Source organism: Apteryx mantelli, chromosome Z, assembly GCF_036417845.1.
Source record: "Apteryx mantelli isolate bAptMan1 chromosome Z, bAptMan1.hap1, whole genome shotgun sequence".
In the NCBI taxonomy this organism is placed as follows: domain Eukaryota; kingdom Metazoa; phylum Chordata; class Aves; order Apterygiformes; family Apterygidae; genus Apteryx; species Apteryx mantelli.
The window spans coordinates 57,706,279-57,724,385 of NC_090020.1; the positions used below are offsets into that span (position 1 = coordinate 57,706,279).

Sequence of the window (18,107 nt, forward strand, 5' to 3'; positions counted from 1 at the left end):
TTGATATGGTGCATGACAGATACGCCATTCCACTTTCAGCTCATGCTTACACTTAATTGGTGTCTACGCCTCAAAATTTATTGTGCATTAAGCCTGTCTATAGAGAGAGAATATTGTTGGCTTGTGCACGGCTCTGCTAAGCTCAGCCAATTGATGCTGTCTCCTCTGAGAAGGTGGTAGAAAGTCTGCATAGTTGCTATATTCTGTAAACTTCCCTAACCACATTAAGCAGTTAGCTCTGAGAGTTATTTTACTGAATTCTACATATAATGCATCACTCCCTCCTATTCCTTCTTAGATGCGTAAAGTATTTTTATTCACAGTTATGGAGATCATCGGTGAGGTACAGCTATCTTAAAGCACACTGTGCCTCTTGCAGGCACTCTGAGGAGTTTATGAAAGCATCGAATTCCCAATTTCTCTCATCTCCATCAAAGGATATGCATGCTTGTGTAACAAGAATGAGTAATGAGCTGCTGTTCGTCAGCAGAGACCTTTATTGGCCCATCTGTGAAAAGATGGTTCTGGAAGCAGATAATGTTTGTATTTTTAAGTTCTCTACTCCTTAAGTGTAAATAGAGGAGGAGAAAGCAGTTGTCAGCAGATGAAAAGTTAGAGATAAGCAGACAGAAAAATATCAGCTGAGCTCTGAAAGAGAAACTGGGTGATTTATAAGATTGGAAAAGGTTGATAGGATAGTGGAATAGTTTTTTTGTGCAACTTAGCCTTCCAGAACTGTCTTTCTTTTGGTCACAGCTTGATGAGGAGACTTCCGCTCCAGCTTCAGCTATGGCTGTTTTTTATGTCTCTATGACACAGTGTCAATAAACTGGTCTTGAGCACTGCACATTGTTGCCAGAAAGTTGAAGTTTAAATTTTAGTAAGCTGGAAACTTCAGGCTGCAAGACTTTTTCAAATGTTCCTTTTGATGATGTTAGAGAGCAGGTAAAGTTATATACAGCATAGCTACTTTCGCAAAAGGGAAATGAGTGACTTAATTAACATTCCTGAAGTGATCATCAACGGACAATACAAGAGTGCAGTTTAATTAGTGCTTTAGTTACATATTTGTTACAGATATATTGTAACTCTGTACAAAACACCTTCCTGCTTTTTTCACCTTTCAATAATACATTAGCCAAAGATACACCAGCATTTGGCTTTCACTTATTCTTTTATTTCTCTTTCTGCGTTTCTGAATTATGTAAATACTGGCAGGTAAAAACTGGATGTGGTGAACGCTATAAAAGTACTGCCAACCTGCAGTTTTAGTTTCAAAAGCTATTTTTGTCTGAACATTACATTATTTTCAGTTTAGAGCTGTGGCGTAATCTTAGTGAATTACAGCTCTTGTGATTCATTTACATTATGCTGTATTCATGAATTACTGCTTTTGGCAACACTGCCATACTGTAAGTTACAGTATATATGGGCAGTATGTGGAAGTAATAAACTATTGTAATGCAGCTTTAAGGTTGAAGTTTTGATTACATGAAAGTCAGTAAAAATCACAGTTAAAATTCCCATTGTAAATATAATTCTATCCATCAATACATTGCAATAGGGATTGTATTTCTTAGGCAAGGAAGTGTAACACAGGGCGTGCGTACATAGCGCAGTGCAGTGCTGTGTAAGGATGCTGGGAAAGTTAGCAAATACTGAGTGCCACACTAGTGTGCCTGAGATCCCTCTTGTACTTGAACATCTCGTCCTACAAGAGCATTCGCTCTTGGCAATGCATTGTGCTATGCAGATATACTCAGTTTTCTTGAAAAGTAATACGGTACATTGGAAAGGAACTGCAGTCCCTTACGTAACTATCCACACTCGAGTTGCTGCCTAAGTGTTCGGTCAGTGTGCTCAGAGCAGCTCCTCCCTCCTCTGCCTTATTTGCCACCTGTCATCTCTGACAGAAATGACCAGTTCTGCTTCGCTAGTATTCGACATTTCTCTGTGTATTTCATGTGTTGTTCTTACATATCATCCTGACTTTTAAGATGCTGAAATCAGTGTAAAACTCTGATTTAAATGATGTAGTCTCTGATTATATATATTCCATAAATCTTAAAATAGAGTGCCTTTTAACTAGGTGTTAAATGAGGTAACAATGTGGATCTTAGTTTTGAATTTCATGCCTCCTGTGGAAATAAACCTTAGAATATATGCAGGTAGGTTCCCTTTTGTATGTGTCCCTAACCACCACAGTATTTCCAAGTCAAGAGTAACTGATGCATTCCCTCAGTAAGCAACACCTGTGTTGCCTGAATACATCACTTTCATAATAGCAGATTTACTCACTCCAGATAGTTTTTTCCTGAAAACGTGTTGCTGTTTTGAAATGTTAAATAGTACTTTGTGGGCGAGTCACAAAGATCCATTTATAACAACATTTTCCTAGCTGACTAACTTTAGGTAAGAGGCTACAGAAATTAGCCTTAAACCTAAATCACTTACTATAAACCCAAAGGGCAGATAAAAATTTGGGGGGTTAAAATAATATGTTTGATTTGGACCGGAGGCGAAGTAACAACACAATGTATCTTCGTGCTTGAAGGCAAGATTTAGGAGTAGGCTTTGTGACTTCTGTATCTTCTGTAGATGGATAAATGGCTTATCTTGGCATTAATGCCCTTACAACAGTAAAGCAGAGTGGAAGCTAAAATATCCACCACATCACAGCCCTGCTGCACCTTACCCTCTGGATGCTGTGTGGTTGGCTCTGTTATGGCTCAGTCTCAGAGACAATCATAGTCTCCACATTTGGCCTCTTAAAGAAAGATGTTAAAATAATGGTTAAGAGGGAAAACTCTGTAAAAATTTAAGCTTAGGATAAATTGCCAGGTAACTGAGAAATAGGCAGTATTCTGAGGTTAAAAAATAGTAAGGTAAAGTGAAGGAAGAACTGGGGAAAAAAGAAAGAAAATTAGCCAAGGGAGATTTTTGGAAATTTATTTATCCCTAATTCCATGGAAGCCCAAGAGCTTGTCTGTGCAAATCCATAGTCAGAGTCTTAGGCATTTAGGAGAGTTATCTCTTAGGTATTACTCTTCACTTAGAAGAACCATCTCAGAATTAAAAACAAAATACCTGTATTTGTATTTAACATAAATTACAGTGGATTATCTCCTTTTAAAACAATTTTCTATGTCTGCAGGCACTTGGAGGTGTCCCAGGAAGTCAGCCATTATTGCCTAGTGGGATGGACCCAACACGGCAGCAGGGTAAAGTACCTTTATAAAATAATTATGTAGAATGCTCAAAAGTACTGTGATCTCAAACTTTAGTCTTTCTCTCTACGTTTCAAAGTTTACTGAAGCTTTGTAAGCTCTTCATTAAACTAAGAAAGAATGATTTGTTAAAGTTGTTTCAGAAGGTGCTCCTATATTGCATGGTTGTTCAAAATACTTAATTTTCTTTTCAGGGCATCCAAACATGGGTGGGCCAATGCAGAGAATGACTCCTCCAAGAGGAATGGTTCCTTTAGGACCACAGGTACCTTCCACAGATATGTATCTGTTTGTTTTGACAGGACCTACTGCTTTAGCTTTTTTGGAGTTGAAGGCTGAATGTGCCAGAACCTGTTCGTCTAATCCCATTTTTAAATAAATTTTATCTCTTTTATAAAAGTAAATTCTGAGTTGCAGCTCTACAGAGTCTCAAATTCAAAAATCAGTTATTTTAATTAACAGTTGAAATTAAAATGAATCCCTTAACTTGCTTATTTCAGAAAAGTTATGTTTGTCCCACAGCCCATGTATGTTGTAATCAAAGGCTAAAATTTGTAAAGGAGCCCAGGGATTGAGTAGATGTTTCCTTCTCTTCCCAGTCTAATTAATTTCACTGTTTGGGAGGGAAAAATCAATTTCATAATACAACTAAATTAGTCAAACTCCTTGTAGCAAAAAAATTCCCCAAAATTCCTGCAAAGATTTTTCTTCATCTGCTAGAATTTTGGTGAGTGCCAGAGATATTTTGGTGTAAAATGTAAAGTTCATGCTGCCATTTCTTCTCCTTATCAATCACAAGCATCCCTCTAGCTCTGTTTTCAAGGAGTGAAGCAAACCTGAATTGCAAGAATCAACCTTCCCCATAGTGCTGACCTATTTGTAGTTGTATATAGGCTCTTTCTTTGAAAGTGTAAAAATATTAGTGGATATCTGTCATTGTTACATTTTAATAATAAATTAAGATAAAAAATAAATTAACACTAATGTATACCTGAAAAATGAATCCAAAAGATTATTTTGGTTTTTGTCAATTCTCTCAGTGAAAGAAAACTTTGATGGTGGTGTTTTTTACAGGTCTTGCTAGTATTTTATTCTCCACTGTGCTCATTGTGCCCACACTTAAATTTTTACTTCCCCATTTCAGATAATCTCTCTAGTGACTTCTTTGTTCCTTGGAATAGCAATTGAATTTTAAATGATTAAATAGCTTTACCTTTTAAATCTGTTCTTAACTGTCTTTACAGTTTTGGGTCTTCTTGATAGAAACTAATTGTGCAGTTCTACACAACATCTGTTGTGTGACCAACAAACTGTTATTAAATACATTTGTTGGCTTTTCTGTAGCATTGAAGTATATTTACCACTTGCCTTTTGGAGGTAGAAAGCGAAGCGTTGCAATGCTGCCATATGAGGTTGAGCTGATACTTTATGCAGCACCATTAGTCACACAGCAGGCAAATCTCATGCCAGTTTTTTTAAGGATGACTTTTCCATTTTTGCTGTCTCTTAAAATCCGGTGTTTTTATAAGGTTTTTCTTTCTTTTGCTGAACAGCATCTTAAAATGGGGAAAAATACAGCTAGTCTACCCAAAATTTAAGTTCCCAAATTAATCTTTTCTACAGATGCATCATCATCTCTCCTTGTACCTTGCTTTTAGGATCTTCTCAGAAAGCCATTCAAAAAAACAAACTGATAGGATCTTTCACACCTATTTTCAGGTCCTCCTGCTACAGCACTGTAAAGTTAACTTAGGTGTTAACTAGGAAGCTCTGCTCCCTTGCTGCACAGGCAGAAGAATTGGGAAACTCTTAGTGTACCGGTATAGAAATGGTTATGTCAAGTATAGCATGTATTCGTTTGTTTCCCAGCTGTTATAAACTTTTATCCATGGGAACACTTCTATGCCCATATGACTGTGTCTATACTATATACTTATAGCAGTAAAAATCAGGACGGTAAACAATTTTTTTCATTATAAAGTCATACCTCATATAGTGTGACTGAAGTCCCCCCAAAACAGAAGAGTTACCTCAGTTTTATATTTTTCAGGGCTAGACTTTATCGAAATAAACAACGCGAAGCAAAAAGCAGTATACAATCATAAATGCTTGAGTCTGTCAAAAGCTCCAAAGGATGTGGTTCAGGCTTTTTCAAGCAGCAGTTATGCCAGCTGAACAGGCTACTACCTCAGATCTGTGCCTGGCTATTTATTCCCAGTCTCTCATATTAGCTGCTGAGCTTCACACATGCTTCCTAATGCATTCGAGTCAAGAAGAAATGGGTTAACTTAAATATTTAAAAAATAAGTATTGGCTGATCTGGCTTATTTTGACGACCAGAAGTTAGGGAGCACTCCTGTAAACAGCTCAGCCACTAGATAAGCAGTGGTGATGGTGACTTCTAGTAAAAAACTGTAAGAAGCAAATTAGGGCAATAATCTCTGCAGAGAGCGTAGCTGCAGCTGAAAGAGCCTGTGTGTCAACGGTCTTAATGAAAATGCTCTTACTTTAGGAGCAAGAAGTTTTTCCAGTCCTGCAGGATTCTGTAAAGAAGTTTAACCCAGGTCCACACAAATGATTCTTGAACTAAAAATTAAGAGAGGAGATATCCAACAGATCAAATAAGGAGAATAGCTTAGCCCTCCAAATCAAGATGAAAAAAAAGAAATAAAAAGGTTACAGAACTACTGCTTTGTTACAGTAAGACTGTGTCCCCTTCCAGATCCACTAGTGCCAACTGAAGCCATTACTGTGCCCAGCTGCTTCTCACTACCCACCACTTACTGCCCTACAGTTCTGACAGAGGAGTTGTTAGTGTGAGCATCCTCTAATCTATGCCAGGCAAAATTATCTGGGATAACTCAGGTTAAATAAGTGGTTTGAGTTAATCTGGCTGACTTTTGCCTGAGCGTGCACACCAGTCAGTCTGCTGGCAGTACAAGAAAAGGCAGGAATGAATAGTGGCTGATGGCCAGCGACTATTGACTAATACTATCTTCAGATGACACTGTTGGATCTGGAAGAGGACATCTGTTTGCAGCCTTTGGACCTGTTCTTGCAAACCAGCTAACTATGGGACACTTTGGGGAGTGTCAAGGAAGAATTAGAATTATGGGCTTTTTGTTTCCAGCAGCAGAACCTCGTCTCATGGTTCTAGATCAGCTCTAGGTAAATGGCTTGTATCACTCAACATATATGCAGCGCCAGGCCAACACTGTGAATCTCATTATCGCATTTCTCCCAGATCTTCCTGACTTCATGTTAGCATGTACTTGTGAATCCGATCAATACAGAAAACACCCATAAGTTTGAGTCATGTAGTTTATGTAGTTTATAGTTTGGAGATATAGTTTATAGTATAACTAGAACATATTAGAGTTTTATTACTGAAAAATAGACAGCAACAATGGCTTAGAACTTTTCTTAAGTAAATAATTTTTTTGCCCCCTTTCAAAGTGCACAGCTGTTCATTTTAGAGCATATGCTATTATTCATTCCTTTGGAATGTCAGAAAAATATAGCAGGATTAATACAAATTACAGTGTGAATTATTGTTATGAGGTGAGGCAGATTGTTCTGTTTGCATTCATTTAAATACAAAATAGATATAATTTAGTTTTTCTTGTAAATAGTAAAATTGCTAGGCTTTTGTCATAAAATCATCAGAGCATGAACTCTGATTTTATAGGCCTTGGGCAATTCATTTGTTGGCATTGTTATGACATTCAATACCATATTAAATAATTTTCATATTAGTTACCTTAAACTGATTAGGATAGGCTTGTTAGAAGAGATATGTACTGGTTATTTTATATGTTATAAAAGTGATATCATATATTGTAATTTCATAGAACCATTTATTGATGCCCTGTTCATTAATAAAATCTAATTAAAAAATAATTCTATTTAAATTCCATAATGTAGAAATCTCAGAAAAGTCCACATTTCTGATTTTGAATGAGCTTCCCTGGTATAAAAGTTGAATACAGTATAAAACCTGCCCTTCAGTGGCCATTGACTTTACCTCTATATGTGTAAGTAATTTCTCCTGACAGACATTTTAAGTATTCTTAGCGTGTTTTTATTGTTTGAGTAGAACATGCAATTCTTTTTTCTTGGGGATAACAATATTACTTTTTAAGTCAAGAATGGAAACTCCTGAAACAATGAATTACATTGGCCTATCCAGTCAGCAGTTATGTAGGGATATCATTAACCTGCTGTCCTTTCTTTCCCCCTCCTCTTTGGTTTTGTTTTTTTGTTTTGTGGTAGTCTGACCCTTGGTTATCATTGCAGAACTATGGAGGTGCAATGAGACCCCCACTGAATGCTTTAGGTGGCCCGGGGATGCCTGGAATGAACATGTAAGCACAACAATAAAATCTTATAATATTTAGAAAAATCATTATTTCATTGTAGAAGTAACATCTGTGATACATAAGACAAGGGAGAACATGTTTTGGTTAGTAACATGGTTTTTTTGGCTAATAACTGCGATTAAAAAGAGGTGAACCTACAGCAGTTTCATTCTTCTGCATGCATCTCTTACAGGCTCCTTTGTTTCCCTCCAAGTATGTACAAATACTGAGGTTTTTCTACAGGTCAAAGTTCAAATATTGGGAATATTTTGTCAGTATAGTCACCAATATTCACTTGTATGTATTTTTCTAAATGATGTTGTTTACATTATGTTCTTGTTTTGCTGATTAAATATTTTGCCATGAGTGGTACAAGTATTCTTCCTTTCTGCAAAATACATTAAAATGACTAATGTAAAAGTTATTATTATTTTTGCTGCTGTAGACAACCCAGCCTTTCTAAGCATATAGAAAATTTCAGATCTAAAATTACCATATCTAGAGTAGACTAGATTTAAGCTCAGGATTTTAGCATAGCAAATGGCCCAAAATGAGAAATTTTCTGCACTTTTAAAAAATCCTTCAGTGGCTTTCAGTGGAAAAATAAGTTGTCCGTTGTATTATTTAGATTTCTCTCTTAATAGATTCACAGGTTTTAAGGGGCTGTTATAATTGCCTTCAGCATAATACAGACCAGACATTATCCAGACATTCTTGTATCTTCGCCCTACCTCTATGTAAACTACTGTGATTCTTAACCAGCATTTTGCAACCTCTGGTTGGATAGCAGAAGGTAGTATGGCAGTCAGGGTATCAAGACACTAAAATGTTATTACAATCTAAAGCAGAGAACACTTTCTTTTCTTACCACTTTTATACCTTTGTTTTTCAAGAATGAGTGTGCAGCAGATTGACACAGAAAATACAGTCAAGATTTATACAAGCTTGTTATCATAGCTAACCGTTTTTACTCTTATATTTATAGGAAATATAAACAATAGATGATAATTTTCATTTCAAATAAAGAAGTACCAACCTCAAGAAGTTAAAGAGGTATTGAGTTAGATAATACTTTCAGAAAAGCATCTAATCCAGCATATCCTTAATTTCTTCTGATTTCCAGACATACCTTGAATTCTTGAAGCAAATAAAATAAAATCTAAAGTTGGGTGTTACTCTATCATAGACATCATATATTGGACTCAAGACAATTCTAGGAATCTTCCCAAGGGTAGGCATTTCTTCTTTTAAATAAAATTGATGTAGAGAAAATATTTACATATTTGAAATTCAGTGCAAGTATAATATAAGCAGTACATAGACTTCCTTAGGAGGAAATTTAATGATAAGAAAAGAAAATGTAACTTTCTAAAATACAATGTTCTGGAAGTAAAATTCAGGATAGGTAAGATATTTTGAGGATATTTATCCACATAAATGAGAATTTATATATAAAAGATAAGCAAACAGGTTCCTGGATTAAAAAAAAGAGCTCTTCATCTTCCAAAGAGCAGAGAAGGATATGGTTATGGGTTGAAATACTAATATTTCCACATTGCAGCATTAGATAAGCATATTTTATCTTGTGTTTAGTAAACATACATAGGTGGTGTTCTTTTAATTCAGTGATGTGGGAAGTGCATTTTCCTTTGAACTTCTGTGTTCTGTTGAAGTGGGTGCCATGAATTGCAGTCCTTTACTTGGGGAATTCATGAGCTTTGATACAGGGTATGATTTCTTCAGAGAGCCACGATGTAAAATAGTAATTATCAAGTAGTTAACCATAGCTATCTGTATGTCTGTCAGGCATATGCTGCACTCCTGAACATTTCTTAGGAGCTCATCTTTACTCCAGTTCAGCTGCAGGCAGGAACTCAAAGTTGGTTCCTGGTTTTGAACAAGACTTCACACTGTCCTGTGCCATAAAATGCACTTTGAAGGCTTAAGAGAGTACGGAGTACTAGTTCTAGAGTATTGGGCTGGAGCCCAACATACTGATCTGTGTTACATGCTGAGTCAGAGACCTTTGGAAGCAGTGCCATTATTTCATGCCTTCTACGTGAATAATTCTTCAAAACATACTTTTTTAGGGTCAAACTGATCATTTTTTTCGTCTGATAAATAGAGTGGCATATGCTCATCAAAAGGAGGATAAAGGTTTAATGGTGGTTTGGCAGCACAAGCCTTTTTTCTTAAACATCAGCTTGGTTTCTTACTGTAAGTTGATGCTGTCAATTTTGCCTGAAATCTGATGGTACTAAGTTCTTACACTGTGAAATCTTGCTAAAGACTTGGTTCAGACTCAGTCAGAGTGCATCTAAGGATAACCCATGGGCAGTAGCAATAATGGAGCCAAATGTGCTAGAATTCATTATATTATCCCGTACAATTTATGTAATGCACAATACTAAGAAATATCAGTGTAAGTCATTTACTGTACTTAAATTTCTACGCAAGATGATGACTTCCCTCTTGCATGTATTATGTAGAGTGCATATTAATTTACATATGCCTGCACACAGACATTTCTTCTTCTTATATTTTCCTGTGTTGTACTCAGTGTTTTTGGATTTCTGTCTATGTTAAAATATAAAAATATGTATACTCTACAAAACCAGTTGCCATTTTAAAATCCAGCCTTTTCTCCTGGGAAAGCTCACAAGGAAGCTGTTTTTTGTTTAAGAGCAAAATATCTGCCAAATATAATTTTATGTTTTTCTAGATGAAAAAGTGTTCTCTATTGTCGAAAATGGCAACAACCAACCAGAGAGCTGTATTTCAGTCCAGGAGCACATACTCCTTAAATGTAGTACTGCTAAATAGTTGCTTGCTCCATCCTAACTAATATGTATCAGACCACTGTTTGAAACAGCTGATATATATCCTGTGTCTTTTTAAAAATAAAGTTATTTTAGCTATAAGGTTTTAAGCTGAACTTTGGTGTAGCAGTTGTTAGTAAGATGTTATTTCTTCATGGAAGAATGCCCTCTTTGGGAACAATATAGTAAATTTCAGGGAGCTGTGTTAAATTTCACTGGCACTTTTTAATGGCCTGTGTGACCTGCAGTGCTGTATAAAGCACTAAGAATATCTCAGTCATGCCTGGGGGGGGGAAGACATTTTATTTTTTAACTTCAATTCACAAACTTATGTCTGGATATTTAATTTCCTGGTAGAATATGTTCACCCATTAGGAAACTGAAATACTTTATTTTTTCCAAATACTGGTATCAAGGGTATAGGACTTACTTTAAGAGTGGAATGCAGCTGTAATTAGTCATAACAGTGGATCCTTTGTAAATTACTCTATTTTGGAACTGGTACCTTCATATAATGTTTTATGACTCTGTTGATGCTTCCAAAATAAACATTTAATAAAAGGGACAAACACTGCTTGCATTGCTTTGAAAAAAATTTGCGGAAAGCTTTTTTGTGTGTGCTTTAAAAGCCAACAACATTCAGCTCTGTATAAACCATATGGCTTTCAAGCAGAATATGCTACAGAGTTTTCTAAGTCTATACTTAGAGCTGTCCATGACTTCCAGCAAATTTGCAAATTCCAACAGCTTTTTATATGAAGGGTGAGCTTCCTCTTAGGAGTGTCTTTAGTGCAGCCTGCAGGAGAATGTAGGCTTTAAGCCAGTCTAGCTTTTAACAAAACTTGCATGCTTAACAAAAGCACCATGAAGCTGACAGCAATTCGTGTTGCAGTCTTCTCTACCTAGATTTCAATGTTGCTGTGGCTAACCTTATTGTGTATCTGAGTTAGCTTCTTCATATCGCTGTACTTCACAGTAATCTGCATGCCAGTCATGGCATTATTCGATTTGATGCTTTATACCAGGTAGGTTTGTATTACTTAATATCATACAGACAACTGCAGAGTTTGGGGATGAAAACAAACTTCCAGTATTGTTGCATGTATTCCTGATTTCTCAGAAGAAGAAGATCCATCAAGCCAAATATTGTACATGATAGAAAAGAAAGAAAAAACATCAAATATCCCACCTCTAATTTTTAGCAGCAGAGAAATTGCTGAATATTTGTCCTGAGCATCATGTCTGCAAAAATTACTGGCGCCTGGTGTTTCTTGCATGAGTACTGTGAGTGCCTTTCCCTGCTTTATCTCCCCTTCTCCCATAGCTGGATTAGGCAGCTGCCACTCATTGTTAAAATCCTTCCTGGAGGTATCTTCCAACAAATATGCTATGCAAAGTATCATATGTAGAGCTGTTGGAATGATAGATTTTTAGCATTCATGGAAGAACTATTTAATCCAAGAAGGAACACGTCTGGGGTTCACTCAAAAACGTTTGCCTTTTCTGACAGGGGAAGAGTTTTAGCAAAAAGACCCTTTCCCACATTTCTGTCTTTCCAACCTTCCAAAAATAATTTAGCAGCATAAATGAAATGATTTATTTAATTTTCACTTTATTTATTTCAGTTGATTGTTTTAGTCAACTTCTTTGTATTTTTTTAATAATGTGCGAAAAAATAAGAAAGATTCAATGTTAAATCCCCAATGCAACATACCCACTGAATAGTTTTTAGTTTTGCAAAACTTTAGATAGAAAACTGCCTGAACTCCTTAATAAAGCCTGCTTTTCTCCCTGTATTTAAATTGCTCTGCCATGCTGGGTACACAGTGGTGGGTAATGGAGCTTTTCTGAAGCCAGTAAGGCCAAAATCCTGTTTTAAGAGCAAAAGTTTTGTCATCTGCTCTGCCTTTACATTGTCAAGGCCTTCAAAAAGTGATTTCATCCTATTTATAAATAGCTAGGAATGCCTAATGCTACCAGGAATAATTATAGTTATTCATATGTTATGACTATGAACACTGAGATTTTACCTTCCATATGGTTTAGTTCCCTCAAGACTGTTAAAAGAAGAAGCCTAACCACCAAACTATTCTACTGAAATCAGTTAAAATTGAGAAAGCTAAGATAACAGCAAGAGTTGTGAGAAAAGAAGTGCTCTGTCAGGAAAGGAGTTCTTCCTTTTTCCTTTTCTCCATTCTGCTTTTAGGGTCTGTCTGATGTTCAGTCTGAGTTAGCTTTATCAAAGACTCCTTTTGCCTGTTATACTCCCATCCCTGCTGCTAGGACACTGCCACTTAGTCAAAAAGATCCCATTTGGGCAAGGTGGAACGGAAGAATGTTGGACAAGTTTGAAAGCTCCGTTTTGCTGGGTGTATGGTCAATGTCATGTTTCTGTGATTTCTGTGGAGATAATGTACCTTTAGTCAAGTAGCAAACTATTCTTAGATATATATCTAAATGTATGTCAAAATCTATGTATAAAATGGCATGTTTTCAATTTTTAATATATGAAATATGTAAATTTATATATAATTGTTATGCTCCTTAGATACATATTGTAGCAATACAATGTACAAAGTACATGTTTTCTACTGAGAATGGCTTGTTTTTCTAAAAAATTGTTTAAATCAAAACATTTACAAGGAACTAGCATTACCTGTACTAATGAAACCTTACTCTGCTTGCAGTGTTCTAGATCTATAATTAATAAATGTTTTTACAGTCCTTCAGGAAGGTATTTAATTATGTAAGCAAGAGTACAGATTCTGTGACTGAAATTGTATTTAGTACCTTTCTGCTTTGACCCATACTATAAACAGACTTTTGCAGAACATGTGATACTTCCTCCAAATATTTTAATAAGTGCAAACAAACAAAGTGCAAAGAAAAACACTACTCATGAGAACTTAAAGAATTTTGGAACTTGTTTTTCACTCTCTTTAAAAATTCTGTGCCACAATAAAATGTCACATTTATGTAACATGGAGTTAAATTCTCCCTGGACAAGAGGAAAGCACTATAGGAGACACAAATTTGCAGTGGCTTTCAAATCATTCTATCAAGAACACAATAGGAGAAGGTCTGATGCTTCCTAAATTTGCAAGTGTTCTGAGACGCGTGCAAAACACTGTCGTCTCCACAATAGCCTCTGTGGCCATGGAGGAAGGACTTGATGTGATACACTTGTAGCAGGTAGTGTCCTGAAAATACAGAAATCCGCAGAATGAGTTAGGAACTGAGATGTCTTAAATATAAATGGGAGGGTCACATTTTTTTTCACATTTTTCACATCACATTTTTTTGCAATTAAAAAAAGCTGTCTCCTAACTTGCTTTGGGAAGAGATTACTTTGAAACATTTGCTTCTTTGTAACTAGTCAGAAGCCAGGGGGGTTGTTCTATTTCATTTTGTTTTTTGAAATAAACTCTCATCTTTCATCTTCTGTTACAGGGGTCCAGGGGGTGGTAGACCTTGGCCAAACCCAACCAATGCCAATTCTGTAAGTAAATATTCAAATATATTAGATATAGTCTTATATTTAAGGAATTATTTCTCATCTGTGCACCAAACAACAATAAAAAAATCCAGTTCGCTCAACAAATAGTGTACTACTATAAGGCCTGCTTTGTGTTTTTTTCCCATGTTAGTATGTTCCTGTCAACCTTAATGCAATGTAGGTGCACTGAGGACCACATCTTAACAGAGACTTCATTAACCATTTTTGTCCACACATATTTAGTTCATAATCGTGTAACACCTCTGCATCTCTACATCATTTGCATAACTTCCTTAAGAAAAAAGTCATCCTGGGTTATATTTAAAATATATTTTAGCTTTCTTTAGTGCAAGGCAGAAAAGTTAGGTCAGTGCTATCTGACCAGTCAGCTCTACAGAAATCACAGCTTGAGAAGATATTCCTTAATGTGTGCTCACATATTTTGCATAGACAGAACCACATTTGTTCTTGTTGACTAGGGATCATGGAATCATAAAGCAAATGCTTATAAGGCACCAGCCATTTAGATATCCTTTTTGTAAAAAGCAATGCACTCTCTGGAATTTTGTTCCAATAACTACAAAAAGAGGTTATTTAATAGCAGCTTAAAGAAAGAAGCAGTCAGTAAGCCATACCACATGAATAGCATTGGCTGCTTTTTCTTCAGAAAGCCCATAGGTAAAGTTTGCATTTTACTTCAATGGACATATATCATTAGTATTAAAATGTGTCCCTTTCTAGCATTTACAGTTGGATAAGATGGATCTGACTTGCCAGAGGATATCAGCTCTTTTTGTTGTTCTCAGTTTTGATTTTTTATTTCTACTGAATTCCAGTTAGGGAAAAAAAAGAGCTGAAAATCTTCCTCTGTCTACTTTTGTTTGCTTACTAATCTACTAAAATAGACACTAGGATATTTTTCAACCAAAAATTGAAATGTTTTCATTCTATGAAGTTAATTGAGAAGTCCAGTACTAGATACCTTTGTAAAAATTAGCTGTCTGACAAGTTGTCTACAATCTCGTAAGATGCTTATTCTACAAAATAATTTTGTAGTTTCTTAATTCAGTTTTTTAATTCTTACCCCATCCTACTATAATGGTATTGCTCCCTGCTCCTCCAGAGAGAATCTTCACAAAAGCTCTTGCATAAAGAAGAAAACTGGATTATTCACAGGCAACTGGATTTCTCCACATATCCTCTGTAACAAATGCCACAATTGAATTTGAAATGAAATTAGGACACAGTCCTTTTGTAAAAAGACAGAGTAATGCAAAGAGATAAAATGGGTATCTTCTAGGCTGAAAGAATGGAGTGATGCTTTTCTTTTTATCATCTGGATTTTAATAAAGGTTCAGTACATATAGGAACAAACAAATTTAGTTCCTGTTCCAGATGACTTTGAAGTCCAGTGAGTAAAATGCAAGCATGTGCTGCTAAAGTTTACACTTCATAATGCATAATACCTTAATAATCTTACAGCTGAACCTTTTACTAGAGATTGTAGATCTTTACAGAGCTTATTGTGGTTCCCACAGTAAGAATCATAAAATTCTTGTGACAGGTGCAAGGACAAGATTTGGTACTAGAGTTTTTAACTTGGTATCTTGAAAGAGTGATGCTGGCCGTTCAGTGCGCATGCATCGCTTATTATGAAACGATAGAGAGTAGATATCAGACTTCAACCTGCAGACATTTAAATATGTGCATTATATTGTTCCTATTGATTTCAGTAGAGTGGCTACCAGGACACAGTAATCTTAAAATGGAAATCTTTTGATTTGAAATATTTGATACTAAATTCCGTTTGTGTCTAAACTGCAAGTTTTGGTCTTGAACGTATTTGCAATGAAGAGTTGTTGATTTGGAGTTTTGTGCTTGTTAACAATAGCATTTTCCCCATAATCTTTTAATTTCTCTTGAAAATGAATTATACAAATATGCTTTAGCATACAACTGCCAATAAATGTAGGTATGAATTCCATCTCGATGCTGAAGAAATTACTGTTTTATTTCTGTTGATATTACAGATACCTTATTCTTCAGCATCTCCTGGGAACTATGTAGTAAGTACACTTGTACGTGTTTGCTCATTAGAATAGATGTTACATTTTATTTAGGGAAAGAAATAGTTGTCCAGATGTTAAGAAGAACCCTTGTGTATTGGTTGAGAACTGAACATCTGATCTGCAGTTAGTTGTTTTGTCTGCCATCTATGGTGCATATGTTGATGTTCATTACTAGAATCATTATCAGTCTGGTCAAAGTTGCTCTGAGTGCTGTATTTTATTTCGGCATATGTTTCTTTAACCAATACAATATCTTGTGTTCAATAATAAAGGACAAAAATCCCCAGCTTTTTGGTGAAATAATATTGTATGAACTTCTGAACTTCTTCAGGAAAAAAAAGTATTTGAAAAATTAGAAGAAGATTTTCTCTCACCAAGGATGTATAAAAGAGTCCCCATAGCTAACATTGTAAGGGATATTTTTATTCTTTCTTCTAACAATTACCTTCTGGAGACATGAAAACACTTTTTTCCCCATAGCCTTTATTTCACGGTCATTGTCTTAGTTTATTACGGATTAGTTGATATCATTGTATTTTCTTGGTATCTACTTTAGAATGAACTAGTTCACACTTCAGAATAGTATCCCACACTGATTTCTCATTCAGAAGAGCACAAAATGCTAATAGTCTCTCTGAAATCTCAGAAAGACATTTTACCTATCAAAAAATAGTTTCTGTTGGAGTACATACTGCTGGTTTTTGTCTCTACCCCAAGAGATTGTTTTATTCCTTCTTTTAACTTTTTTTTTTTTTGTGGTTATTCTTGTACTTGGATTATTTGTACTTCTGATATACCTTTTCTAAGGAATATTGTTTCATGTTTGTATCACATGGTTAGGACTGGAGTCAAGATGTAAGGGGGGAGAATTGTATCTTCCCCTCTGAAGACATTTGACATTTGTCGTTTTAGTTTGCTAGTTGTTGGATTCCAAACTTTGTGGGTCAGATTCCAGTAGACTTTTCTTTTGATTTTTCATGTTTTATCACCTGAAGATTAGACAACTGCACTGTAAGGCTTAAATCAGCATAAAACCTGAAGCTAGTCCAGAATGTTGAAATAGCAGGCCTTTCACCAAGAGGGCAATATACCAGTGTTTTTGATCTATCTGGGCTACTTACAGTTTTCTTTTACTTTCAGTCTATATCAGAGAGGTGATCCTGTACAGCTAGTGCTGAATTGAGATAACGTTTTCGAGGATGACCTTGTCTTATTTAAATAGCCATTTCTTTTGTCTCTTATTCACACAGTTAGCTACTAAAAGGGTTGCATTTCTCATAGGTGTCCATAGTTCTAGAACTCATTTGCCTCATGTTTAGTGGAAACAGTCTAAATCTGCTGATCTTCAAACCAGTTATTTTAATGAAGAACTTTGGAAAGGTCTCGCTGCTGGGAGAAGAATATTCTTTGTTGGTTTTGCCACAGACATTAATGATCAGTTATTACTGCAGATTTTGAACGTATTTTTTAGAATGTTTGACTTCATATTCTAGTTTTTTGAGAATTATGAGGGCCTGAGAAATTAGAAAAAGAGACACTACAGAAATTTATTTGAAAGAAGCAAACCTAAGTAAAGTGTGTGTTGTAGTGGAGGACTCTGTTGGTGTTTTCACATCAAGCGAAAAGGCAGCCAGGATAAATGATTGTGACAAAAAGGGCATTGCCATATTTGAATGTAGAGATAGGGGAGGAGGAGTAAGAGTAAAGAGGTAATTTTACCTTTTCCAGGGACAATGATGAGCCTCATACTGGAATATTGCATCTAACTGGAACTTTGAAAGGAAAGTAAAATATATCCAAAGATGTGAAGGAGACACACAAAAGGTTCAAATACCAGAGAAAATGCCTGAGCCTCTGAACAGATATGCTCTGTGAGCTCCAGCTCCATAGGAGGAGAGAGGGGGACATTTCTGTCTAATTTCTTATCCCCACTCTTCTACTGAAGTTTACCACTCCATCAGATCTGCCAGTGGAGTTGCTTGGATGAGTGACCCTTGTCGTTCAAAAAAATTGAAGTTGATGTAAGCAGTTGGAGAACTGGGTCCTTGCTCGAGTGGTTTAGTTTGCCTGCACTAGGTTAAGGGACGTTCACACATGCCGCTCCAAGCAGAGCTGAGGCTGCCTTTAGCAGGGCCTAA

The 18,107-nt window shown here is 35.9% G+C and overlaps 1 protein-coding gene across 2 annotated transcripts in view; it reads left to right on the forward strand.

Annotated features, from left to right (window-relative positions):
* Positions 1-18,107, forward strand: part of SSBP2 (single stranded DNA binding protein 2) — a 192,723-nt gene that overhangs the window by 151,177 nt on the left and 23,439 nt on the right. For both annotated transcript variants that reach the window (XM_067316051.1, XM_067316052.1), the window contains 5 exons: positions 3,155-3,221; positions 3,422-3,492; positions 7,524-7,591; positions 13,855-13,903; positions 15,931-15,966. In XM_067316051.1, coding sequence (XP_067172152.1) covers positions 3,155-3,221; positions 3,422-3,492; positions 7,524-7,591; positions 13,855-13,903; positions 15,931-15,966 — 291 coding nt within the window. The remainder of the gene's footprint in view (positions 1-3,154; positions 3,222-3,421; positions 3,493-7,523; positions 7,592-13,854; positions 13,904-15,930; positions 15,967-18,107) is intronic.